Here is a 27,169-nt window from a genome sequence, read left to right as displayed (position 1 = left end):
AGAACTGTTTGGCCTCTGCATATTTTCTATTTTTCACCACCTTGCTGTCTTTCTTCCTCTGCCCTGTCTGCTTTTCTCTCCTCCATATCCTCCCTCGTTTCTTCTCTTCTATCTGCCATGTGTGTAAATGTCTCCAGGTCTCTGTACCGTAACAGGTCTTTTCTGAGGATCCCTCTGGCTGCTAGGCCGAGGTTCTCCTCTCTCAGGAGCCTCAGGTTCGTTGGATCCACCTCAGACACAGATGATCTTACTGTTAACATGCTTGAGATAAAGAGAGAGACCCAGGCTTGTCCAGAAACAACCCCTACGCTGAGGCCTAGTAACAAGGAGAGAGCCCATCGAGATCTGGTCTAGACACCTGGGATGTATAAAGCATGTGTTGTGTGGTATTTCTCAACCCGAACAGCAGTTAGGCCTCAATCCCACCTTCCAGTCAAACAGGTCTGTGCATGCTAGGTTTACAAAGATCCAGAAAACCTGCCCAACTATTCCTCTTGATCCAGATTTGATAGATTGATGTGTGCTGTCTCTCAATTGTGTTTGTTTGATTGGACTTGTTTGAAATTACGTGGCCCCTTGTTTCATGTGTAAAGTCATTCTCACTGAAGCTGCATGATACTGAAGGTTCGTGACCTTTTGCAGATGGCATGGCATTCTCTGTGTGTTTGGGTCCAATCCTAGTCGTGATGCTGAGTGTGAAGCTACCTCTGAGTCCACTTCACCACCTTTTGCTTTTCTTCGTCTTTTAGCACACTGTTTGTCCCTTTTTATTTCTGACTGTTGGTCCTTCCTGTGAAATATAATATGGCTCTGTGTATGAGCTATGCCTATGTATTGTGAAAATCAACATGTGTGTTTCATAGCACCCTAGTCCCTATGTAGTGCACTACTTTTGTCCAGACCCTTATTGGGGAGTTGACATGTAGCCCTGATGTTTTATCTCATCCCTCCCTCCCATCAGGCCGTACCTGGAGGAACCTCGGAACGTGATCGTTCACAAAGGGGCGGAGCCTCTGGGCATCTCTATCGTCGGTGGCGAGAACGGCGGCATCTTCGTCTCCAAGGTGACGGGAGGCAGCATCGCCCACCAGGCCGGCCTGGAGTACGGTGACCAACTCCTCGAGGTAACTTCCTGTTTCATTTCTTCCTGGCAGGGTTAAGGATCAAATACATTTCAGATCAGGAGGAAATTGTCAATGTGATTCTGTGATGAAGTTTATTCCTAGTAATGTAATAAAACATTATAGTCATTTACAGCACCAGTTAAAAGTTTGTACACACCTACTAATTCTAGGGTTTTTCTTTATTTTTACTATTTTCTACATTGTCGAATAATTGTGAAGACAACAAAACTATGAAGTAACCCAAAAAGTGTTACACAAATCAAAATATATTTTTGATTTTTCAAAGTAGCCACCCTTTGCCTTGATGACAGCTTTGCACACTTGGCATTTTCTCAACCAGCTTCACCAGGAATGCTTTTCCTACAGTCATGAAGGAGTTCCCACATGTGCTGAGCACTTGTTGGCTGTTTTTCCTTCACTCTGCAGTCCAACTCATCCCAAACCATCTCAATTAGGTTGAGGTCGGGTGATTCAGCACTCCATCACTCTCGTTCTTGGTCAAATAGCCCTTATACATCCTGGATGTGTGTTGGGTCATTGTCCTGTTGAAAAACAAATGGGATGGCGTATTGCTGCAAAATGCTGTGGTAGCCATGCTGTTTAAGTGTGCCTTGAATTCTAAATAAATCACAAACAGTGTCACCAGAAAAGCACCATCACACCTCCTTTATCCTTCACGATGGGAACCACACATGCGGAGATCATCCGTTCACCTACTCTGCTTCTCACAAAGACATGGCAGTTCGAACCAAAAATCTCAAATTTGGACTTACAGACCAAAGGACAAATTTCCACCGGTCTAATGTCCATTGCTCGTGTTTCTTGGCCCAAGCAAGTCTCTTCTTCGTAGTAGTTTCTTTGCAGCAATTCGACCATGAAGGCCTGATTCACGCAGTCTCCTCTGAACAGTTGATGTTGAGATGTCTGTTACTTGAACTCTGAAGCATTTATTTGGTTGTAATTCCTGAGACTGGTAATGCTAATGAACTTTTCCTCTGCAGCAGAGGTAACTCTGGGTCTTCCTTGCCTGTGGCGGTTCTCATGAGAGCCAGTTTCATCATAGAGCTTGATCGTTTTTGTGACTGCACTTCAAAGTAATTGACATTTTCCGGATTGACTGACCATGTCTTCAAGTAATGATGGACTGTCGTTTCTCTTTGCTTATTTGAGCTGTTCTTGCCGTAATATGGACTTGGTCTTTTACCAAATAGCCCTATCTTCTGTATACCACCCCTACCTTGTCACAACACAAATGATTGGCTGAAACGCATTAAGAAGGAAGACATTTCACAAATTAACTTTAAACATGGCACACCTCCTTATTTGAAATGCATTCCAGGTGACTACGTCATGAAGCTGGTTGAGAGAATGCCAAGAGTGTGTAATGCTGTCATCAAAGCGAAGGGTGGCTACTTCGAAGAATATCAAATATATTTAGATTTATCACTTTTTTTTGGTTACTACATGATTCCATTTGTGTTATTTCATAGTTTTGATGTCTTCACTATTATTCTGCAATGTAGAAAATAGTAAAAATGAAGCAAAACCCTTGAATGAGTAGTGGTCCAAACTTATGACTGGTACTGAAGCAGACGCTCTTATCCAGAATGATTTAGTCACACATTAATGCCTGAAACTTTTTGAGGCTATTTGATCCTTTCAGTCTGGAAAAACCCCAGGGCTTGATGGCATACCGGTAGAGGTATATCAAGTATTTTTTGATTGTTTTAACTACTCCTATAAAATGCTAGTCTCAGGTACTCCGCAGGAAGGTCTGATTTCTCTATTATTAAAACAAGAACCAGATGGCAAATATAAAGACCCAGTCTAGCTAAAAAACTGAAGGCCCTTTACACTTCAATGTTGTGATGCAAAAATATCAGCAAAACGCATAGCACTCAGAATTAAAAGGGTTTTTACCAGGTATTGTTCATCCTGATCAGACAGGTTTTATACATGGACGATACATTGGAGATAATATACGACAACTACTAGAAATAATAGAACATCATGAAATATATAAGAAGCAAGGAATAGTATTTATAGCAGATTTTGAAAAAGCATTTAATAAAGTAAGACTGGCTTTTATTTATAAATGCCTGGCTTTTTTCAATTTCGGTGATTCTAATAAAATGGGGGGAAATAATGTATATCAACCCCAGGTGTAAAATAGTAAATAACGGCTACTTCTCAGAGTTTTGAATTGTCAAGAGGAGTTAAACAAGGGTGTCCTCTGTGACCATATCTATTCGTTATGGCCATCAAAAATGCTAGCTATTAAAATCAGATCTATTAACAACATTAAAGGTTTAGAAATCCAAGGCTTAAAAATAAAGGTGTCCATGTATGCCGACGACTCAAGTTTTATGTTAAGTCCACAAGCTAGATCCCTGCAATGTCTCATTGAATATTTTGATAGGTTTTAGTCCAGAGCGTACAGAAAAGTTCATTATGATAATTGTACAATATTACATATTGGATCCTCAAAAAATACACATTTTACATTAACCTGCAGTTTACCTATAAAATGGGCTGATGGTGAAGTAGACAAACTCGGTATTCATATTACAAATTATATAAATAAGCTCTCCACAATGAATTTTAATATAAAACTTGTAAAAATAGACAAGATCCTGCACCCTGTCGATTTATGGAAAAATTGCCCTGATTAACTCCTTTGCCATATCAGTTTACTCACTTACTTATGGCGCTGGCTACTCCTGATGGCGTAGCAGTGATGACGTGTTTTGTTCGTGTCTCGTGTACTTTTGTATTTTTCGTATATATATTTCAATTTTATTTTCAATCTCTTTCCGATTTTTAATTCGATTATACCTTCCGGTAACCTGCCTCGCCCAATTTGATATGGTATCGCTATTATTTTAAAATTTTAGAACACATTCAAGAACCTCCAGAAGCTAACCAGCTAATTAGCTATTTAGTCATTGTTAGCCACTGCTAGCAGCTTTTACCTTCTGCACAGATACCAGCCCTGTTCTTAGCCTGGATAATACTCGCTAGTCTACCAGTATCGGACTGTCTCTCCACAACAACGCCGGATTCCTGACATAATCTCTAAACCACTACTTCTGATCTTCACAGCTAGCTTGCAGCTAGCTAGCTCACCGTGGCACCCAGTACCGAAGCTATCCCTGAGGCCCACCTCCCGGCCTACTCAGCTGTTCACCCGAACCCCACTCATACACGGCTAGAGCCCAATACTCCACCGGATCCTTGCTGTAAACTCTGGACCTTGGCACCGGATCACCGCTGCTACCGATTGGCTATAGTGGCTAACGCCAATAGTGGCTAACGCATCTCCCGGCCAGCAAACTAAATTCTACAATACCTCTTTCGCCATCTGGCTTGGATTCTCTGGCGACACGACGCCCCGCCGCACCACCACGACTGGTCTGCCGACAAATACTCCATCCGCTGTGCCTTCAACCGGCCTGCGTAGGAGGGCTACTAACTTTAAACGCCCTGTCGCCTGCTAGCATAGTGGCGGCTTCCCTGTTCCATATATTGCTGCCCCCTGGACACTATGATCACTTGGCTACATAGCTGATGCCTGCTGGACTGTCCATTAATTACGGTACTCCATTCTGTTTATTTATTTTTTTATCTGTCGGCCCCAGCCGCGAACTCAGGCTCTGTGTGTAGTTTATCCGACCTGCTCTGCCTAGTCATCGCCATTTTACCTGCTGTTGTTGTGTTAGCTGATTAGCTGTTGTTGTGTCACCTGTTGTTTTAGCTAGCTCTCCCAATCAACACCTGCGATTACTTTATGCCTCGCTGTATGTCTCTGTATGTCTCAGTCAAATGTCATTATGCCTTGTATACTGTTGTTCAGGTTAGGTATCATTGTTTTATTTTACAATGGAGCCCCTAGTTCCACTCTTCATACCTCTGATACCTCCTTTGTCCCACCTCCTATACATGCGGTGACCTCACTCATTACAACCAGCATGTCCAGAGATACAACCTCTCTTATCATCACCCAGTGCCCGGGCTTACCTCCACTGTACCCGCACCCCACCAGATCCCTGTCTGTGCATTATTTTCCGTCAAGATAGAACTGCCAAAGGGGGAGGAGTTGCAGTCTGCTGCAGAGATAGCCTGCCAAGTAATGTCATACTTTCCAGGTCCATACCCAAACAGTTCGAACTACTAATTTTAAAAATGACTCTCTCCAGAAATAAGTCTCTCACTGTTGCCGCCTGCTACCGACCCCCCTCAGCTCCCAGCTGTGCCCTGGACACCATTTGTGAATTGATCGCCCCCCATCTAGCTTCAGAGTTTGTTCTGTTAGGTGACCTAAACTGGGATATGCTTAACACCCCGGCAGTCCTACAATCTAAGCTAGATGCCCTCAATCTCACACAAATCATCAAGGAACCCACCAGGTACAACCCTAAATCTGTAAACAAGGGCACCCTCATAGATGTTATCCTGACCAACTGGCCCTCCAAATACACCTCCGCTGTCTTCAATCAGGATCTCAGCGATCATTGCCTCATTGCCTGTATCCGCTGCGGGTCCGCAGTCAAACGACCACCCCTCATCACTGTCAAACGCTCCCTAAAACACTTCTGCGAGCAGGCCTTTCTAATCGACCTGGCCTGGGTATCCTGGAAGGATATTGACCTCATTCCGTCAGTTGAGGATGCCTGGTCATTCTTTAAAAGTAAATTCCTCACCATCTTAGATAAGCATGCTCCGTTCAAAAAAAAGCAGAACTAAGAACAGATATAGCCCCTGGTTCCCTCCAGACCTGACTGCCCTCGACCAGCACAAAAACAAAAACCCTAAATGGTTCTCAAGTAGATTACTAAGAAAAGCTCATCCATTGTTTAAAAATGCCCTTCTTGCCTTTGTGCAGATTGCTATGTCTCATTTTCTCTTAATTTTTTTTTTTTTTTTTTTTTCAAACAAGCATTGCAGAGCTGGCTACAATTTCAATTTCATCCCCCTGAAAAGATAGAACAAATATTATGGCTGAACTCAAATATGCTGGCTGATAAAATATCTGTATTTATGGGAAAGATGTTTGAAAAGGGTATATTGTAAATTGGAATGGGAGAGTTGTGTCCTTCATGGAGTTATCAAAATTGAATGGGAAGGTCTGCTCAATCCAAGAGTACAACCAATTGATTACAGCATTACCCCAAAAATGGAGGAGGCAGGTGGCAGCGGGAGGAGGTACGGAACTGGTCTGTCTGCCCAATATAAAGGATCATAACTTGTGGAGGAATAAAAATAGCATACATAGGAAAGTATACCAGTTTCATTTGAGGACCAGAATGTTGACAATTATGCCATACAGATTGCAAAGTAGTTGGGAAGAGATTTGATGGTACAGGGTGGTGTATGAGTTGATATATAAAACAATCCAAAATTCAAGACTTTGTGCTTTTCAGCTAAAATTATTATATAGAATTCTTGCCACCAACAAGATGTTTAATATTTGGGGCGTAAAATCATCAAAGCACTGCAGATTTTGTTCCCAAAATAAATGGGTTAATGATTCTGTATTGCCATAAGGTAGCCTGTTTCTGGTCTCAGGTTCAGGAATGGCTGAAAATGCATAGAATTTATTTAAAATTGACCCTAGAAATAGTACTGTTAGGAGATGGAGAGACCAGGTCAGTCAATTACTAATATACTGATACTCTTAGTAAAAGTATTTGTCTTCAACTCGCAATCTGTGGATTCTATTGAAATTGTACGTTAAACGTCACAGCATAGTTGAAAGATATGTGTTGCGTAGGAACCCAAAGTGTGTGGCCAGCAGAGATAGATGGGATGGGCTGAGGATTGGTATGTGGAATTGGAGACAAGTTAGAGTGGAGTTGCTATGTGGGAGATGGAATGATGGTCAAAGATAAACCTAAAAAAAAACATTTAAAAAATATAAAAAATCAAAATGAAACATAATAAAACGTATGTTTAAATGACACTAAGTGGCAGTATTTTTACAACTAATGCCTGCCCGAGGCTGATGCCGTGCAGGTGTTTGTACACATGCTCTCATTCAAATAAACACATACAAGAACACACACATTCATGTAATAGTGCCAGACATGCACACAAACATATACAGTTGGCATTGCTGTTATGATTTTAGTTGTCCTTGATGTCCTTTGTTTTATATTTATTATTTTGTTTTATTTGTATTTTTTTGCATTGTTGTTTACTGTTTTCTTCTGTCTTTTTTCCTTGTTTCTCTTTAGTTCATTCTCTTGGTTGTTGGTGCATTGGGGGGTTCTGGGGGTGGGGAACGGAAGTAATTGTATTTTTTTTATTTTTCTTCCAGGGGGGGATTGTGGGAGTGGTCTCGAATGGTTGAGGGACAGCTATTGGGGAACTGTGGGGGGATCTTGGAGGGTTGGGGTTCACGTTTTTTGGCCTGGTGGGAGAACTGTCAACGAGCCCTTGAGCAGGGCATTGACCCTGGATGTTTCTGTGTATCGCTCTGAATGAGATCTGTTGGATGACTTGTATGATGTAGTTGTTGAGCGGCTTCACTGCAAGTTTCGAATATTCAATAATAAAAAATAAAATAATAATTATTAATGCCTGAATATGGCCTGTAGAATTGAGAAGTGCTCTTTATTTTCAGTGAGGATTTTTCAATAACATCTAAACTTTCTCTTCCCTCCAGTATAACGGTATTAACCTGCGTAATGCCACAGAGCAGCAGGCCAGGCTGATCATTGGTCAGCAGTGTGACACCATCACCATTATGGCTCAATACAACCCCCACATGTACCAGCTGGGAAACCCCTCACGGTCCAGGTAAACAATGACATTTCTTCCCAGTGGTCAATTTACATAAATATATGAGTAATCAAAGATAATGTCAGTCTTTCATACTTCAAAAGGCGTGTAAAATTGACCTAGGACATGCCATGACAAATCTCGTAGTCATATAAAATATACAGGCCTCATTTACCACCTTTTAAATAGATGATACCAATATTTAACCTTTATTTAACTAGGCAAGTCAGTTAAGAAATTACATCTTATTTCCAATGATGGCCTACACCAGCCAAACCCATCCTGTGGGACTCCCAATCACGGCTGGTTGTGATACAGCCTGGATTCGAACCAGGGTGTCTGTAGTGACACCTCTAGCGCTGAGATGCAGTGCCTTAGTATGGGCTCCCGAGTTACGCAGCGGTCTAAGGTTTTTCTCTCTCTGCGTGTGTAGTTCTGGTCTGGAGCCGGTGAGCAGCCAGTTCACGCCCCAGGGCAGTGGAGCCACCACCCCAGACAACCACTCTACTATAGACACTCTGAGTGAACAGGACGAAGGAACACTCACCCCCTCCTCCAAACAGACCACCCCTACAACTAGTCCTCACAGCTTCATCAGGTAACACACACCTCTGCCGGGCCCACTTCTGACTGCTCCAGCCTCTCCAACTTCATGTGGATTTGTGTATATTGCAGGGGTTGGGTACCGCAGAAGACACATTTCTGTTTGGTAAGGTATTCGCGTTCTTCCCTTCTCCACTCCAGGGTGTCGTCAGAGGGCAGTCGTAAGGTGTGTGAGCCGCGGGTGGTGACGGTGCTCAGGGCCCAGGGTGCAGAGCTGGGGCTGGGGCTGTGTGGAGGGAACCTCCGGGGGGTCTATGTAAAGAGTCTGGAGGAGGACAGCCCTGCTAGGGGACCAGAGGGCCTGCAGCCTGGGGACCTCATACTGGAGGTAGGTTACATACACCAGCATGTAGGTGGACACACACACAAGGTCTATCACAACTTTTTTTATGAGCGAACATTTTTCACTGTGCAGCATCTCTACCAAAGCCCATCGCTGTTTTCCTTGCCTGTCTTTGTTCCTTTATCGATTGCCCCTCTCCTCTCTTTCTCTCATTGTACACTGTGGTGTACCTACACGGCCAATCTCTATAAGTAGAGTAACTCGCACTGTCCCATTCCTGTCATGCTCCCACTCTGTCACTTTAATCTCTGTTCTTCAAGCAGGCCTAGAGCCTTGTCATCAGAACAGAACTCTGTCCATTTTCCTCCTCTCTCATCCTCCTCCTAATCAATAGACAGACATGCAACCAAAAAACCACAGAGGCTGAAGGAGTCTGTGTTTTACTCTGGACCAGCCCAGGGCTTTGAAATGAATGTATTGATTGGTCTAGACACTGCCAAAATCTATCACTCATCTCTCTCACTCTCTATTTCCCTTTCTCTCTCTCTGTATCTCACACTCTTGCTCCTTCTCACCCCCTCTCCCTCTTCTCTCTCCTTTTTCTCTCTCCTTTCTCCCCCTGTCTCCCTCTGTCATAATTTTTAAAAATGTATTTGTGTAATGATGATGTTTACCCAATAAAGGGGTTTGTAAATTCCAATTCTCTATCTCAGTATGGGTCTGTGAATATGAAGAACAAAACGGTGGAGGAGATGTATGTAGAGATGCTGAAGCCGGCCGAGACAGTCACTCTCAGAGTCCAACAACGACCTGATGACTTCAACATGGTTAAAGACACACCGGGGGATGGCTTCTATATCAGGTACACACACACACACCTGTCTCCAAAATGCCTGTTTCATGATGCACCAGTGAAGCCCATGGAGAGGAACTCTCTTCATCTAAAGCAATTATGTCCCACTTCCAGGAGAATCATCCTCTGTTACACTATAGAGATACTGTCTGTCTGTTTATATGTCTGTATGTGTGTATAAATATACATACATACATACATACACACACACACACACACACACACACACACACACACACACACACTACCGTTCAAAAGTTTGGGTCACTTAGAAATATCCTTGTTTTTGAAAGAAAGAAAAGCACATTCCTCAACTGGCAGCTTCATTAAATAGTATCTGCAAAACACCAGTCTCGACGTCAACAGTGAAGAGATGACTCCGGGATGCTGGCCTTCTACGCAGAGTTGCAAAGAATGTCTCTGTCTATGTCTCTGTCTGTATCTGTCTGTGTCTGTCTACGTCTGTATCTGTCTATGTCTCTGTCTACGTCTGTATCTGTCTATGTCTCTGTCTACGTCTGTATCTGTCTATGTCTCTGTCTACGTCTGTATCTGTCTATGTCTCTGTCTACGTCTGTATCTGTCTATGTCTCTGTCTACGTCTGTATCTGTCTATGTCTATGTCTCTGTCTATGTCTGTATCTGTCTACGTCTGTATCTGTCTATGTCTCTGTCTACGTCTGTATCTGTCTATGCCTCTGTCTATGTCTCTGTCTACGTCTGTATCTGTCTACGTCTATGTCTCTGTCTATGTCTGTCTCTGTCTACGTCTGTATCTGTCTATGTCTCTGTCTACGTCTGTATCTGTCTATGTCTCTGTCTACGTCTGTATCTGTCTATGTCTCTGTCTACGTCTGTATCTGTCTATGTCTCTGTCTATGTCTCTGTCTGTCTGTATCTGTCTATGTCTATGTCTCTGTCTATGTCTGTATCTGTCTACGTCTGTATCTGTCTATGTCTCTGTCTATGTCTCTGTCTACGTCTGTATCTGTCTATGTCTATGTCTCTGTCTGTATCTGTCTATGTCTCTGTCTGTATCTGTCTATGTCTCTGTCTACGTCTGTATCTGTCTATGTCTCTGTCTACGTCTGTATCTGTCTATGTCTCTGTCTACGTCTGTATCTGTCTATGTCTCTGTCTACGTCTGTATCTGTCTATGTCTCTGTCTACGTCTGTATCTGTCTGTCTCTGTCTACGTCTGTATCTGTCTATGTCTCTGTCTACGTCTGTATCTGTCTATGTCTCTGTCTACGTCTGTGTCTGTCTATGTCTCTGTCTACGTCTGTGTCTGTCTCTGTCTACGTCTACGTCTGTCTGGATATGTCTGTGTCTGTCTGGATATGTCTGTGTCTGTCTGTATCTGCCTGTCTATGTCTCTGTCTATGACTGTATCTGTCTGTTTCTGTCTCTGTCTGTCTATCTGTGTCTATATGTCTGTCTGTATATGTCTATAACCTGTCTGTCTGTCTGTCTAGCCCCACTACACAACCAGCTACCATCTAGCTCCACTACACAACCGGCCACCATCTAGCTCCACTACACAACCGGCTACCATCTAGCTCCAACCGGCTACCATCTAGCCCCACTACACAACCGGCTACCATCTAGCCCCACTACACAACCGGCTACCATCTAGCCCCACTACACAACCGGCTACCATCTAGCTCCAACCGGCTACCATCTAGCCCCACTACACAACCGGCTACCATCTAGCCCCACTACACAACCGGCTACCATCTAGCTCCAACCGGCTACCATCTAGCCCCACTACACAACCGGCTACCATCTAGCCCCACTACACAAAAAGTACATTTCTCCTTTTCCAGGCATTGTGACTTGCCTAGGTAAATAAAATGCAAGCATTTTGAACAAACTGAGCAATCTCAAACACACCCTGTCTGAAACCAAATTCAAGCCTTTACTCGTCTCGTACCCAGAATCCTTTAAGGTTATCATCAGCATGTCAGATCATACAGAGGGCAATAAAACACTAAATGGGTTTGGTTTTTGATTTCCCCAAGATCACACAGTAGGCAAAATGTCTCCTCTTCAGGGGCTTTAACTCTACCCATGGATCTGAGCACAAACTGACCTTTGGCTTTTTGTTAGGTTCAGATGGACATATGGTTCAGGGGTGTAGTTCTCGTTGAGTGTACGTTCTAAGTTTAAGTTGAAACTCAAAATCAACTGCCCATTTTTCCACAAAGGCTTGTCCTTGATTTGGTTAACACCACCTGGTAATTTGTTCCTGTATATACTGCAAATCAGTTTCACAAAACATAGATACTCACAACTCTCCGTGGTCTACAAAATGGTTAAGGTCCCAGTAAAACTTTTTTTTTCGATTCTGTGTTCTGGCAAATGTATCACTGTTCCATGTCACCTATTTGCCAAACCACACATGGTTCCCAACCCATATCTCCACAGAGGCCAGGTTTGTAGTCATTTTGTGAAGACCAAGAAAGCAGCGGATTACTCTGTTCTGAATATTGTTACAATTAGTATCTCACTATAGAGGTCCTGTCTGTCTACGAATGGTTTACCTTCAGACAGAAAAACAGAGGAGACTTGCCCTCTCCATTAGCCCCTGGTTAAATTCCCCTGTAGAGAGTTTGCGTGTGTTCTCGTGTGTGCACGAGGCAGACCGGGACAGCTCATAGACTACAGGCTGTGGAGGAGAAGGTGTGTGTCGGTCAGTGCAGGTGTTCATTGTTAGAAGTCTGTAAGAAGCTGACTCTGTGTCCCAAATGGTACTCTATTCCCTATATAGTGCACCATTTTGAACTAGGCCCCATTGCCAAGTAGTGCACTTTATAGGGAATAGAGTGCCATTCGGGATGCAACTTGAGTCTCTGCATGGCAGCAGCTGCCTGCCGAAGTCACACAGACCGGGTCAGGATGTCCGCCCCAACCCTGACACGGCCTTCACGCACAGATACATGCACACACACAACCCCATCCCTGACAGGGCCTTCACACACAGATTGACACACACAGATATGCTGAGAAAAAGAGCTATGGGGCTCCAACCTCAGTGGGCTAGACTTTAAAGGGGAATAGGTACGAATGCTCGCTCACATAGGAACGCACACACACACACAGTCACAGTTAACACACACACACTAACCCTCTCTCCATTCCAACCCTCCTCTCGCTCTCCCCTCGCCGTACTTCCCCCCTCCATCTCTCTAGAGCACTTTATGAGCGGACTGCGGAGGCAGAGCTGGACCTGAGTTTTCAGAAGGATGACATCCTGTATGTGGATGATACTCTACCAATGGGCAGCTTCGGCAGCTGGATGGTCTGGCAGCTGGATGAGAACGCACAGCGGATCCAGAGAGGACAGATCCCCAGCAAATACATGTAAGACTCACACACACACACTACTAAGTTATTAGCTGATACCAGTTAGTCTCTCCTTATCATTTGGGTAACTTCCGTGTGTCATGATGAGTCTTGTGTGTGTGCAGGATGGACCAGGAGTTGTACCGACACAGTATGACAGAGCTGAAGGAAGACAAGGACAGTAAGAGTCTGTCTGCTGCCGCCAGGAGATCCTTCTTCAGGAGGAAGCACAAACACAAACACAGCGGCTCTAAAGACGGCAAGGAACTGGTGGCCCAGGACGCCATTAGCACAGACTCCATACCATTTCTAGAGGGTGAGGACACACACACCTTTACATGGACAGAGTATGAGGCTTCGTGTGTAACGCTACCCCACTGACTGGTGTGTGTGTCTCTCCCCCTCAGACTGTGTGAGCCTGGCGTACCAGCGGGTCCAGAAGGTAGTGTGTGTTTCCTCTAGGCCGGTCGTGATCCTCGGCCCTCTCTCAGACCCCGTCAAGGACATGCTGGTTAAAGAGTCCCCCGGGAAGTTCTGCAGATGTGTCCTGGGTGAGTAAAGTACAACAGTACCACAATATAATACTGGTTGAGTAGAGTACAACATATATATATTACCACAATATAATACTAATAATACTGGTTGAGTTGAGATCAGCACTGTAATCAGACCCCTTAACTTTTTCCACATTTTGTTACATTACAACCTTATTCTAAAAAGTATTATTGGGTATGACGCTATAAGCTTGGCACACCTGTATTTGGGAAGTTTCCCCCATTCTTCTTTGTAGATCCTATCAAGCTCTGTCAGGTTGGATGGGGAGCGTTACTGCACAGCTATTTTCAGGTCTCCCCAGAGATGTTCAATCGGGTTCAAGTCCGGGCTCTGTCTGGGCCACTCAACGATATTCAGCGACTTGTCCCGAAGCCACTCCTGCTTTGTCTTGGCTGTGTGCTTCTGGTTGTTGTCCTGTTGGAAGGTGAACCTTTGTTCCAGTCTGAGGTCTTGAGCGCTCTGGAGCAGGTTTTCATCAAGGATCTCTCTGTACTTTTCTCCGTTCATCTTTCCCTCGATCCTGACTAGTCTCCCATTCGCTGCCGCTGAAAAACATCCCCACAGCATGATTCTGCCACCACCATGCTTCACCGTAGGGATGGTGCCAGGTTTGCTCCAGACGTAACGTTTGGCATTCAGGCCAAATAGTTCAATCTTGGTTTCATCAGACCAGAGAATCTTGTTTGTCATGGTCTGAGAGTCCTTTAGGTGCCCTTTTGGCAAACTCCAAGTGGGCTGTCATGTGCCTTTTTACTGAGGTGTGGCTTCTGTCTGGCCACTCTACCATAAAGGTGTAATTGGTAGAGTGATGCAGAGATGGTTGTCCTTCTGGAAGGTTCTCCTATCTCCACAGAGGAACTATGGAGCTCTGCCAGAGTGACCATCTGGTTCTTGGTCACCTCCCTGACCAAGGCTCCTCTCCCTCGGTTGCTCAGTTTGGATGGGAGGCCAGCTCTAGTCTTGGTGGTTCCTAACTTCTTCCATTTAAGAAAGACTCTGTTCTTGGAGACATTCAATGCTACAGAAATGTTTTGGTACCCTTCCCCAGATCTGTGGCTTGATACAATCTTGTCTCTGAGCTCTACGAACAATTCCTTCAACCTCATGGCTTGGTGTTTTCTCTGACATGAAGTGTGGGACTTTGTATAGACAGGTGTGTGCCTTTCCAAATCATATCTAATCAATTGAATTTACCACAAGTGAAATACAATCAAGTTGTAGAAACATCTCAAGGATGATCAGTGGAAACAGGATGCACCTGAACTCAATTTCGAGTCTCAATTCAAAGGGTCTGAATACTTACAGTGGGGCAAAAAAGTATTTAGTCAGCCACCAATTGTGCAAGTTCTCCCACTTAAAAAGATGAGGCCTGTAATTTTCATCATAGGTACACTTCAACTATGACAGACAAAATGAGAAAAAAAATCCTGAAAATCTCATTGTAGGATTTTTAATGAATTTATTTGCAAATTATGGTGGAAAATAAGTATTTGGTCACCTACAAACAAGCAAGATTTCTGGCTCTCACAGACCTGTAACTTTTTCTTTAATCAGTATATCAGTATTATCAGTATAAAAGTCACCTGTCAACAACCTCAAACAGTCACACTCCAAACTCCACTATGGCCAACACCAAAGAGCTGTCAAAGGACACCAGAAACACAATTGTAGACCTGCACCAGGCTGGGAAGACTGAATCTGCAATAGGTAAGCAGCTTGGTTTGAAGAAATCAACTGTGGGAACAATTATTAGGAAATGGAAGACATACAAGACCACTGATAATCTCCCTCGATCTGGGGCTCCACGCAAGATCTCACCCCGTGGTGTCAAAATTATCACAAGAACGGTGAGCAAAAATCCCAGAACCACACGGGGGGACCTAGTGAATGACCTGCAGAGAGCTGGGACCAAAGTAACAAACTACCATCAGTAACACACTACGCCGCCAGGGACTCAAATCCTGCAGTGCCAGACGTGTCCCCCTGCTTAAGCCAGTACATGACCAGGCCCGTCTGAAGTTTGCTAGAGAGCATTTGGATGATCCAGAAGAAGATTGGGAGAATGTCATATGGTCAGATGAAACCAAAATATAACTTTTTGGTAAAAACTAAACTCGTCGTGTTTGGAGGACACATCCAAAGAACACCATACCTACTGTGAAACATGGGGGTGGAAACATCATGCTTTGGGGCTGTTTTTCTGCAAAGGGACCAGGACGACTGATCCGTGTAAAGGAAAGATTGAACGGGGCCATGTATCGTGAGATTTTGAGTGAAAACCTCCTTCCATCAGCAAGGGCATTGAAGATGAAACGTGGCTCGGTCTTTCAGCATGACAATGATCCCAAACACACCGCCCGGGCAACGAAGAAGTGGCTTCGTAAGAAGCATTTCAAGGTCCTGGAATGGCCTAGCCAGTCTCCAGATCTCAACCCCATAGAAAATCTTTGGAGGGAGTTGAAAGTCCGTGTTGCCCGGCAACAGCCCCAAAACATCACTGCTCTGGAGGAGATCTGCATGGAGGAATGGGCCAAAATACCAGCAACAGTGTGTGAAAACCTTGTGAAGACTTACAGAAAACGTTTGACCTCTGTCATTGCCAACAAAGGGTATATAACAAAGTTTTGAGAAACTTTTGTTATTGACCAAATACTTATTTGCAAATAAATTCATAAAAAATCTTACAATGTGATTTTCTGGATTTTTATTTCTCATTTTGTCTGTCATAGTTGAAGTGTACCTATGATGAAAATTACAGGCCTCTCGTCTTTTTAAGTGGGAGAACTTGCACAATTGGTGGCTGACTAAATACTTTTTTGCCCCACTGTGTGTGAATAAGCTTTTTCAGTTTTTTAAAATTTGTAATACATTTGCAAACATTCCTAAACCAGTTTTTGCTTTGTCATTATGGGGTGTTGTGTGTAGATTATTGAGGCTGTAACGTAACAAAATGTGGAAAAAGTCAAGGTCTGAATACTTTCCGAATTCACTGTAGTGCACTACTTTTGACCGCAGCCTTATGTGCCCTGTGGATTGGGTGTCATTTGGGACACATTGTCCTACATGCACTCCAAAAGAAAAGCATACATAATAATATATTATTAAATTATTGCCTATTGATGATTGCTTCTCATTTTATCGAACAGAATGGGGTTTAGACTTATAGATATACAATCATTGAGTGTAGCCCTTCTTGTCATTTTCTATTTCTTTGGTTAGACTACTGGGTTGTATTCATTAGGATGAACAGTCTCTGACTTCTGTCTGTGTGTTTTCCTCAGAGGTGATGAAGGCATCCCAGCAGGCTATAGAGCGCGGAGTCAAAGACTGCCTCTTCATTGACTACAAACGCAGGAGTGGCCATTTTGATGTTACCACCGTGGCCTCCATCAAGGAGATCACAGAGAAGGTACAACATCAGGGCTGATCTAGCATCAGTATCACCTTTTAGATAATAGTGAAAAAGATTGTATGAACGGGGGGGACCTGATCCGAGATAAATACTTCTATATTGTCAGATTCTCGTCTCTTTTATCAAATTAAAGTGTTCCCCTTATTTATTTCAGAATAAAGTTAGATGTGGTCAATGAAATGCTTTTTTTAATGTCACATCAAAAGCAGTCTTCAGGTTTTTCATTTCTCACAATTTACAACATTCTGTCTTAATAGACGTTGAGTCTCTTGCATTTGATCCTTTCTGAAAGCAGCAGCAGCATCATGTTGGTTCTTTCTGAAAGCAGCAGCAGCATCATGTTGGTTCTTTCTGAAAGCAGCAGCATCGTGTTGGTTCTTTCTGAAAGCAGCAGCATCATGGTGGTCCTTTCTGAAAGCAGCAGCAGCATCATGTTGGTTCTTTCTGAAAGCAGCAGCAGCATCATGTTGGTCCTTTCTGAAAGCAGCAGCAGCATCATGTTGGTCCTTTCTGAAAGCAGCAGCAGCATCATGGTGGTCCTTTCTGAAAGCAGCAGCAGCATCATGTTGGTCCTTTCTGAAAGCAGCAGCAGCATCATGTTGGTCCTTTCTGAAAGCAGCAGCAGCATCATGTTGGTCCTTTCTGAAAGCAGCAGCAGCAGCATCATGGTGGTCCTTTCTGAAAGCAGCAGCAGCATCATGTTGGTCCTTTCTGAAAGCAGCAGCAGCATCATGGTGGTCCTTTCTGAAAGCAGCAGCAGCAGCATCATGGTGGTCCTTTCTGAAAGCAGCAGCAGCAGCATCATGTTGGTCCTTTCTGAAAGCAGCAGCAGCATCATGGTGGTCCTTTCTGAAAGCAGCAGCAGCAGCATCATGTTGGTCAATTTTTGAAAGCAGCAGCAGCATCATGTTGGTCCTTTCTGAAAGCAGCAGCAGCATCATGGTGGTCCTTTCTGAAAGCAGCAGCAGCATCATGGTGGTCCTTTCTGAAAGCAGCAGCAGCATCATGGTGGTCCTTTCTGAAAGCAGCAGCAGCATCATGGTGGTCCTTTCTGAAAGCAGCAGCAGCATCATGGTGGTCTCTTCTGAAAGCAGCAGCAGCATCATGGTGGTCTCTTCTGAAAGCAGCAGCAGCATCATGGTGGTCCTTTCTGAAAGCAGCAGCAGCATCATGGTGGTCCTTTCTGAAAGCAGCAGCATCATGGTGGTCCTTTCTGAAAGCAGCAGCAGCAGCATCATGGTGGTCCTTTCTGAAAGCAGCAGCAGCATCATGGTGGTCCTTTCTGAAAGCAGCAGCATCATGGTGGTCCTTTCTGAATGCAGCAGCAGTATCATGTTGGTCCTTTCTGAAAGCAGCAGCAGCATCATGGTGGTCCTTTCTGAAAGCAGCATCAGCATCATGGTGGTCCTTTCTGAAAGCAGCAGCAGCATCATGGTGGTCCTTTCTGAAAGCAGCAGCAGCAGCATCATGGTGGTCTCTTCTGAAAGCAGCAGCAGCATCATGGTGGTCCTTTCTGAAAGCAGCAGCAGCAGCATCATGGTGGTCTCTTCTGAAAGCAGCAGCATCATGGTGGTCCTTTCTGAAAGCAGCAGCAGCATCATGGTGGTCCTTTCTGAAAGCAGCAGCAGCATCATGGTGGTCTCTTCTGAAAGCAGCAGCAGCATCATGGTGGTCTCTTCTGAAAGCAGCAGCAGCATCATGGTGGTCCTTTCTGAAAGCAGCAGCAGCATCATGGTGGTCCTTTCTGAAAGCAGCAGCAGCATCATGGTGGTCCTTTCTGAAAGCAGCAGCAGCATCATGGTGGTCCTTTCTGAAAGCAGCAGCAGTATCATGTTGGTCCTTTCTGAAAGCAGCAGCAGCATCATGGTGGTCCTTTCTGAAAGTAGCAGCATCATGTTGGTCCTTTCTGAAAGCAGCAGCATCATGGTGGTCCTTTCTGAAAGTAGCAGCAGTATCATGGTGGTCCTTTCTGAAAGTAGCAGCAGCAGCATCATGGTGGTCCTTTCTGAAAGCAGCAGCAGCAGCATCATGGTGGTCCTTTCTGAAAGTAGCAGCAGTATCATGGTGGTCCTTTCTGAAAGCAGCAGCAGCATCATGGTGGTCCTTTCTGAAAGCAGCAGCAGCATCATGTTGGTCCTTTCTGAAAGCAGCAGCAGCATCATGTTGGTCCTTTCTGAAAGCAGCAGCAGCATCATGGTGGTCCTTTCTGAAAGCAGCAGCAGTATCATGTTGGTCCTTTCTGAAAGCAGCAGCAGCATCATGGTGGTCTCTTCTGAAAGCAGCAGCATCATGGTGGTCTCTTCTGAAAGCAGCAGCATCATGGTGGTCCTTTCTGAAAGCAGCAGCAGCAGCATCATGGTGGTCCTTTCTGAAAGCAGCAGAATCATGGTGGTCCTTTCTGAAAGCAGCAGCAGCATCATGTTGGTTCTTTCTGAAAGCAGCAGCAGCATCATGTTGGTCCTTTCTGAAAGCAGCAGCAGCATCATGTTGGTCCTTTCTTAAAGCAGCAGCAGCAGCATCATGGTGGTCCTTTCTGAAAGCAGCAGCAGCATCATGTTGGTCCTTTCTGAAAGCAGCAGCAGCATCATGTTGGTCCTTTCTGAAAGCAGCAGCAGCATCATGTTGGTCCTTTCTGAAAGCAGCAGCAGCAGCATCATGGTGGTCCTTTCTGAAAGCAGCAGCAGCATCATGTTGGTCCTTTCTGAAAGCAGCAGCAGCATCATGGTGGTCCTTTCTTAAAGCAGCAGCAGCAGCATCATGGTGGTCCTTTCTGAAAGCAGCAGCAGCAGCATCATGTTGGTCCTTTCTGAAAGCAGCAGCAGCATCATGGTGGTCCTTTCTGAAAGCAGCAGCAGCAGCATCATGTTGGTCAATTTTTGAAAGCAGCAGCAGCATCATGTTGGTCCTTTCTGAAAGCAGCAGCAGCATCATGGTGGTCCTTTCTGAAAGCAGCAGCAGCATCATGGTGGTCCTTTCTGAAAGCAGCAGCAGCATCATGGTGGTCCTTTCTGAAAGCAGCAGCAGCATCATGGTGGTCCTTTCTGAAAGCAGCAGCAGCATCATGGTGGTCTCTTCTGAAAGCAGCAGCAGCATCATGGTGGTCTCTTCTGAAGGCAGCAGCAGCATCATGGTGGTCCTTTCTGAAAGCAGCAGCAGCAGCATCATGGTGGTCTCTTCTGAAAGCAGCAGCATCATGGTGGTCCTTTCTGAAAGCAGCAGCAGCATCATGGTGGTCCTTTCTGAAAGCAGCAGCAGCATCATGGTGGTCTCTTCTGAAAGCAGCAGCAGCATCATGGTGGTCTCTTCTGAAAGCAGCAGCAGCATCATGGTGGTCCTTTCTGAAAGCAGCAGCAGCATCATGGTGGTCCTTTCTGAAAGCAGCAGCAGCATCATGGTGGTCCTTTCTGAAAGCAGCAGCAGCATCATGGTGGTCCTTTCTGAAAGCAGCAGCAGTATCATGTTGGTCCTTTCTGAAAGCAGCAGCAGCAGCAGCATCATGGTGGTCCTTTCTGAAAGTAGCAGCATCATGTTGGTCCTTTCTGAAAGCAGCAGCATCATGGTGGTCCTTTCTGAAAGTAGCAGCAGTATCATGGTGGTCCTTTCTGAAAGTAGCAGCAGCAGCATCATGGTGGTCCTTTCTGAAAGCAGCAGCAGCAGCATCATGGTGGTCCTTTCTGAAAGTAGCAGCAGTATCATGGTGGTCCTTTCTGAAAGCAGCAGCAGCATCATGGTGGTCCTTTCTGAAAGCAGCAGCAGCATCATGTTGGTCCTTTCTGAAAGCAGCAGCAGCATCATGTTGGTCCTTTCTGAAAGCAGCAGCAGCATCATGGTGGTCCTTTCTGAAAGCAGCAGCAGTATCATGTTGGTCCTTTCTGAAAGCAGCAGCAGCATCATGGTGGTCTCTTCTGAAAGCAGCAGCATCATGGTGGTCTCTTCTGAAAGCAGCAGCATCATGGTGGTCCTTTCTGAAAGCAGCAGCAGCAGCATCATGGTGGTCCTTTCTGAAAGCAGCAGAATCATGGTGGTCCTTTCTGAAAGCAGCAGCAGCATCATGTTGGTTCTTTCTGAAAGCAGCAGCAGCATCATGTTGGTCCTTTCTGAAAGCAGCAGCAGCATCATGTTGGTCCTTTCTTAAAGCAGCAGCAGCAGCATCATGGTGGTCCTTTCTGAAAGCAGCAGCAGCATCATGTTGGTCCTTTCTGAAAGCAGCAGCAGCATCATGTTGGTCCTTTCTGAAAGCAGCAGCAGCATCATGTTGGTCCTTTCTGAAAGCAGCAGCAGCAGCATCATGGTGGTCCTTTCTGAAAGCAGCAGCAGCATCATGTTGGTCCTTTCTGAAAGCAGCAGCAGCATCATGGTGGTCCTTTCTTAAAGCAGCAGCAGCAGCATCATGGTGGTCCTTTCTGAAAGCAGCAGCAGCAGCATCATGTTGGTCCTTTCTGAAAGCAGCAGCAGCATCATGGTGGTCCTTTCTGAAAGCAGCAGCAGCAGCATCATGTTGGTCAATTTTTGAAAGCAGCAGCAGCATCATGTTGGTCCTTTCTGAAAGCAGCAGCAGCATCATGGTGGTCCTTTCTGAAAGCAGCAGCAGCATCATGGTGGTCCTTTCTGAAAGCAGCAGCAGCATCATGGTGGTCCTTTCTGAAAGCAGCAGCAGCATCATGGTGGTCCTTTCTGAAAGCAGCAGCAGCATCATGGTGGTCTCTTCTGAAAGCAGCAGCAGCATCATGGTGGTCTCTTCTGAAGGCAGCAGCAGCATCATGGTGGTCCTTTCTGAAAGCAGCAGCAGCATCATGGTGGTCCTTTCTGAAAGCAGCAGCAGCATCATGGTGGTCCTTTCTGAAAGCAGCAGCAGCATCATGGTGGTCCTTTCTGAAAGCAGCAGCAGCATCATGGTGGTCCTTTCTGAATGCAGCAGCAGTATCATGTTGGTCCTTTCTGAAAGCAGCAGCAGCAGCATCATGGTGGTCCTTTCTGAAAGTAGCAGCAGTATCATGGTGGTCCTTTCTGAAAGCAGCAGCAGCATCATGGTGGTCCTTTCTGAAAGCAGCAGCAGCGGCATCATGGTGGTCCTTTCTGAAAGCAGCAGCAGTATCATGTTGGTCCTTTCTGAAAGCAATAGCAGCAGCATCATGGTGGTCCTTTCTGAAAGTAGCAGCAGTATCATGGTGGTCCTTTCTGAAAGCAGCAGCAGCATCATGGTGGTCCTTTCTGAAAGCAGCAGCAGCATCATGTTGGTCCATTTTTGAAAGCAGCAGCAGCATCATGTTGGTCCTTTCTGAAAGCAGCAGCAGCATCATGGTGGTCCTTTCTGAAAGCAGCATCAGCATCATGGTGGTCCTTTCTGAAAGCAGCAGCAGCATCATGGTGGTCCTTTCTGAAAGCAGCAGCAGCAGCATCATGGTGGTCTCTTCTGAAAGCAGCAGCAGCATCATGGTGGTCCTTTCTGAAAGCAGCAGCAGCAGCATCATGGTGGTCTCTTCTGAAAGCAGCAGCATCATGGTGGTCCTTTCTGAAAGCAGCAGCAGCATCATGGTGGTCCTTTCTGAATGCAGCAGCAGTATCATGTTGGTCCTTTCTGAAAGCAGCAGCAGCAGCATCATGGTGGTCCTTTCTGAAAGTAGCAGCAGTATCATGGTGGTCCTTTCTGAAAGCAGCAGCAGCATCATGGTGGTCCTTTCTGAAAGCAGCAGCAGCGGCATCATGGTGGTCCTTTCTGAAAGCAGCAGCAGTATCATGTTGGTCCTTTCTGAAAGCAGCAGCAGCAGCATCATGGTGGTCCTTTCTGAAAGTAGCAGCAGTATCATGGTGGTCCTTTCTGAAAGCAGCAGCAGCATCATGGTGGTCCTTTCTGAAAGCAGCAGCAGCATCATGTTGGTCCATTTTTGAAAGCAGCAGCAGCATCATGTTGGTCCTTTCTGAAAGCAGCAGCAGCATCATGGTGGTCCTTTCTGAAAGCAGCATCAGCATCATGGTGGTCCTTTCTGAAAGCAGCAGCAGCATCATGGTGGTCCTTTCTGAAAGCAGCAGCAGCAGCATCATGGTGGTCTCTTCTGAAAGCAGCAGCAGCATCATGGTGGTCCTTTCTGAAAGCAGCAGCAGCAGCATCATGGTGGTCTCTTCTGAAAGCAGCAGCATCATGGTGGTCCTTTCTGAAAGCAGCAGCAGCATCATGGTGGTCTCTTCTGAAAGCAGCAGCAGCATCATGGTGGTCTCTTCTGAAAGCAGCAGCAGCATCATGGTGGTCCTTTCTGAAAGCAGCAGCAGCATCATGGTGGTCCTTTCTGAAAGCAGCAGCAGCATCATGGTGGTCCTTTCTGAAAGCAGCAGCAGCATCATGGTGGTCCTTTCTGAAAGCAGCAGCAGTATCATGTTGGTCCTTTCTGAAAGCAGCAGCAGCATCATGGTGGTCCTTTCTGAAAGTAGCAGCATCATGTTGGTCCTTTCTGAAAGCAGCAGCATCATGGTGGTCCTTTCTGAAAGTAGCAGCAGTATCATGGTGGTCCTTTCTGAAAGTAGCAGCAGCAGCATCATGGTGGTCCTTTCTGAAAGCAGCAGCAGCAGCATCATGGTGGTCCTTTCTGAAAGTAGCAGCAGTATCATGGTGGTCCTTTCTGAAAGCAGCAGCAGCATCATGGTGGTCCTTTCTGAAAGCAGCAGCAGCATCATGTTGGTCCTTTCTGAAAGCAGCAGCAGCATCATGTTGGTCCTTTCTGAAAGCAGCAGCAGCATCATGGTGGTCCTTTCTGAAAGCAGCAGCAGTATCATGTTGGTCCTTTCTGAAAGCTGCAGCAGCATCATGGTGGTCTCTTCTGAAAGCAGCAGCATCATGGTGGTCTCTTCTGAAAGCAGCAGCATCATGGTGGTCCTTTCTGAAAGTAGCAGCAGCATCACGTTGGTCCTTTCTGAAAGCAGCAGCAGCATCATGTTGGTCCTTTCTGAAAGCAGCAGCAGCATCATGGTGGTCCTTTCTGAAAGCAGCAGCAGCAGCATCATGTTGGTCCTTTCTGAAAGCAGCAGCAGCATCATGGTGGTCTCTTCTGAAAGCAGCAGCATCATGGTGGTCCTTTCTGAAAGCAGCAGCAGCAGCATCATGGTGGTCCTTTCTGAAAGCAGCAGCAGTATCATGTTGGTCCTTTCTGAAAGCAGCAGCAGCATCATGGTGGTCCTTTCTGAAAGCAGCAGCAGCAGTATCATGTTGGTCCTTTCTGAAAGCAGCAGCAGCATCATGGTGGTCTCTTCTGAAAGCAGCAGCATCATGGTGGTCCTTTCTGAAAGCAGCAGCAGTATCATGTTGGTCCTTTCTGAAAGCAGCAGCAGCATCATGGTGGTCCTTTCTGAAAGCAGCAGCAGTATCATGTTGGTCCTTTCTGAAAGCAGCAGCAGCATCATGGTGGTCTCTTCTGAAAGCAGCAGCATCATGGTGGTCCTTTCTGAAAGCAGCAGCAGCAGCATCATGGTGGTCCTTTCTGAAAGCAGCAGCAGTATCATGTTGGTCCTTTCTGAAAGCAGCAGCAGCATCATGGTGGTCTCTTCTGAAAGCAGCAGCATCATGGTGGTCCTTTCTGAAAGCAGCAGCAGCATCATGTTGCTTGTCATCCCAGTTGTTGTACCTAGAACACGACTGAACTGAGATTTCCTCTTCTCCCCCTCTTAGGACTGTCACTGTCTGCTAGACATCGCCCCCCACGCCATTGAGAGGCTGCACAGCGTTCACATCTACCCTATCGTCATCTTCATCCGCTACAAAAACGCCAAGCAGATCAAGTAAGTAGCCAGCCACACCCATCCTCTTCACGGATTTTCAGTGTTCTAATAATTCTACATCTTTTAAAATGTTATGTTCCATTTGACCAGTTCCCAGGTCTGAGATGAAATAATTCCATGGAGACGCGTCTTTAGTGTGTTTTGTCCATTTGTACTTTGTGTGTGTGTGTGTGTGTGTGTGTGTGTGCGCGATGGTGCCCCGGGTGAGTAACTAACTAATTGAAGAAATGAATGTGATGTCAAGGGATTCAGCAGGAACCGTATAATAAGAGCGGTATAACACTAGCATAGTCAAATCCCCAGGCTCCTTCTTGACTACTACCACACGCACACTGACAAATCCCCTGGCTGTATCCGAATGTTATTTGATAACTTCTTCTCCTCCTTGAACAGTCAGTAATGAAAAGGTTGGATAGATTTCCTCTCTACCATGAGATTCCCCCGGCAGACACATTGCTGTGCTGAATAGCTCTGTCTGACCTGTGTGTGGACATGAGTGTTTGAATGAGGGGTGTGTGTCAGTTTACATGAGGAAGATTTGACGCCAGACAACGTGCCTGGGAAGATGTTAATTTACCGGACATCCCTATGCATTCAGATCCAACCTGGCGCAGCCTTAAAAACAACCGATGGCAAAAACACTATTCCTTGTGTTTCGATTTGTAGCACATGCAACATTTTATAGCCTAATATTTTATTGGTATTTACTTTCCTAAAACAGTAATTGTCCACCTCATGGTTCAACTGTCAGCGATTTGAGCACTAATTGCATCAGGGCATTTCATGCATAGATCAATAGGCTTAGGCATCCACTGTATTGTGTGTGTGTGTGCATATACAGTTGAAGTTGGAAGTTTACATACACTTAAGTTGGAGTAATTTAAAACTCGTTTTTCAACCACTCCACAAATTTCTTGTTAACAAACAATAGTTTTGGCAAGTCTGTTAGGATATCTACTTTATGCATAACAATTCATTTTTCCAGCAATTGTTTATAGACAGATTATTTAATTTATAATTCACTGTATCACAATTCCAGTGGGTCAGAAGTTTACATACACTAAGTTGACTGTGCTTTTAAACAGCGTGGAAAATTCCACAAAAATTATGTCATGGCTTTAGTAGCTTCTGATAGGCTAATTGACATCATTTGAGTCAATTGGAGGTGTAACTGTGGATTTATTTCAAGGTCTACCTTCAAACTCAGTGCCTCTTTGCTTGACATCATGGGAAAACCCCAAAAAATCAGCCAAGACCTCAGGAAAAAAAATTGTAGACCTCCACAAGTTTGGCTCATCCTTGGGAGCAATTTCCAAACACCTGAAGGTACCACGTTCATCTGTACAAACAATGGTACGCAAGTATAAACACCATGGGACCACGCAGCCGTCATACCGCTCAGGAAGGAGACGCATTCTGTCTCCTAGAGATGAACGTACTTTGGTGCGAATGGTGCAAATCAATCCCAGAACCACAGCAAAGGACCTCATGAAGATGCTGGAGGAAACGGGTACAAAAATATCTATATCCACAGTAAAATGAGTCCTATATTGACATTACCTGAAAGGCTTCTCAGCAAGGAAGAAGCCACCGCTCCAAAACCACCATTAAAAAAAAGCCAGACCACGGTTTGCAACTGCATATGGGGACAAAGATTGTAATTTTTGGAGAAATGTCCTCTGGTCTGATGAAACAAAAATAGAACTGTTTGACCATAATGACCGCCGCTATGATTGGAGGAAAAAGGGGGAGGCTTGCAAGCCGTAGAACACCATCCCAACGGTGAAGCATGGGGGTGGCAGCATCATGTTGTGGTGGTGCTTTGCTGCAGGGGGGACTGGTGCACTTCACAAAATAGATGGCATCATGAGGGAGGCAAATTATGTGGATATATTGAAGCAACATCTCAAGACATCAGTGAGGAAGTTAAAGCTTGGTCGCAAATGGGTCTTCCAAATGGACACTGACCCCAAGCATACTTCCGAAGTTGTGGCAAAATGGCTTAAGGACAACAAAGTCAAGGTATTGGAGTGGCCATCACAAAGCCCTGACCTCAATCCCATAGAAAATGAAGAATGGGCCAAAATTCACCCAATTTATTGTGAAAGGCTACCTGAAACGTTTGACCTAAGCGAAACAATTTAAAGGCAAATCTACCGAACACTCAATTAGTATATGTAAACTTCTGACCCACTGGGAATGTGATAAAAGAAGTAAAATATTAAATAAATCATTCTCTCTACTATTATTCTGACATTTCACATTCTTAAAATAAAGTGGTAATCCTAACTGAACTAAAAACAGGGAATTTTTACTAGGATTAAATGTCTGGAATTCTGAAACTGAGTTTAAATGTATTTGGCTAAGGTTTATGTAAACTTCTGACTTCAACTGTACATGTGTCTGCGTGCGTGCGTATATTGATTTTACTGAGTTACAGATGATAT

General features: G+C 45.1%; 1 protein-coding gene across 4 annotated transcripts in view; it reads left to right on the top strand.

Moving 5' to 3' along the window:
• The window catches only part of LOC110530648 (disks large homolog 5), a 102,457-nt gene that overhangs the window by 67,452 nt on the left and 7,836 nt on the right, over nucleotides 1-27,169 (top strand). For 3 of the 4 annotated variants that reach the window (XM_090242433.1, XM_090242440.1, XM_090242429.1), the window contains exons 23-32: nucleotides 962-1,124; nucleotides 7,789-7,922; nucleotides 8,338-8,502; nucleotides 8,649-8,835; nucleotides 9,504-9,652; nucleotides 12,836-13,006; nucleotides 13,114-13,304; nucleotides 13,396-13,539; nucleotides 16,825-16,952; nucleotides 24,613-24,722. In XM_090242433.1, coding sequence (XP_090098559.1) covers nucleotides 962-1,124; nucleotides 7,789-7,922; nucleotides 8,338-8,502; nucleotides 8,649-8,835; nucleotides 9,504-9,652; nucleotides 12,836-13,006; nucleotides 13,114-13,304; nucleotides 13,396-13,539; nucleotides 16,825-16,952; nucleotides 24,613-24,722 — 1,542 coding nt within the window. Of the gene's footprint in view, nucleotides 1-137; nucleotides 216-961; nucleotides 1,125-7,788; nucleotides 7,923-8,337; nucleotides 8,503-8,648; nucleotides 8,836-9,503; nucleotides 9,653-12,835; nucleotides 13,007-13,113; nucleotides 13,305-13,395; nucleotides 13,540-16,824; nucleotides 16,953-24,612; nucleotides 24,723-27,169 lie in introns of all 4 variants that reach the window. The other variant, XM_090242422.1, reaches the window with a different exon arrangement.

Source organism: Oncorhynchus mykiss, chromosome 1 (assembly GCF_057628025.1).
Source record: "Oncorhynchus mykiss isolate SJ-2025 chromosome 1, ASM5762802v1, whole genome shotgun sequence".
NCBI lineage: Eukaryota > Metazoa > Chordata > Actinopteri > Salmoniformes > Salmonidae > Oncorhynchus > Oncorhynchus mykiss.
This window is presented reverse-complemented; position numbering and strand designations above follow the sequence as displayed.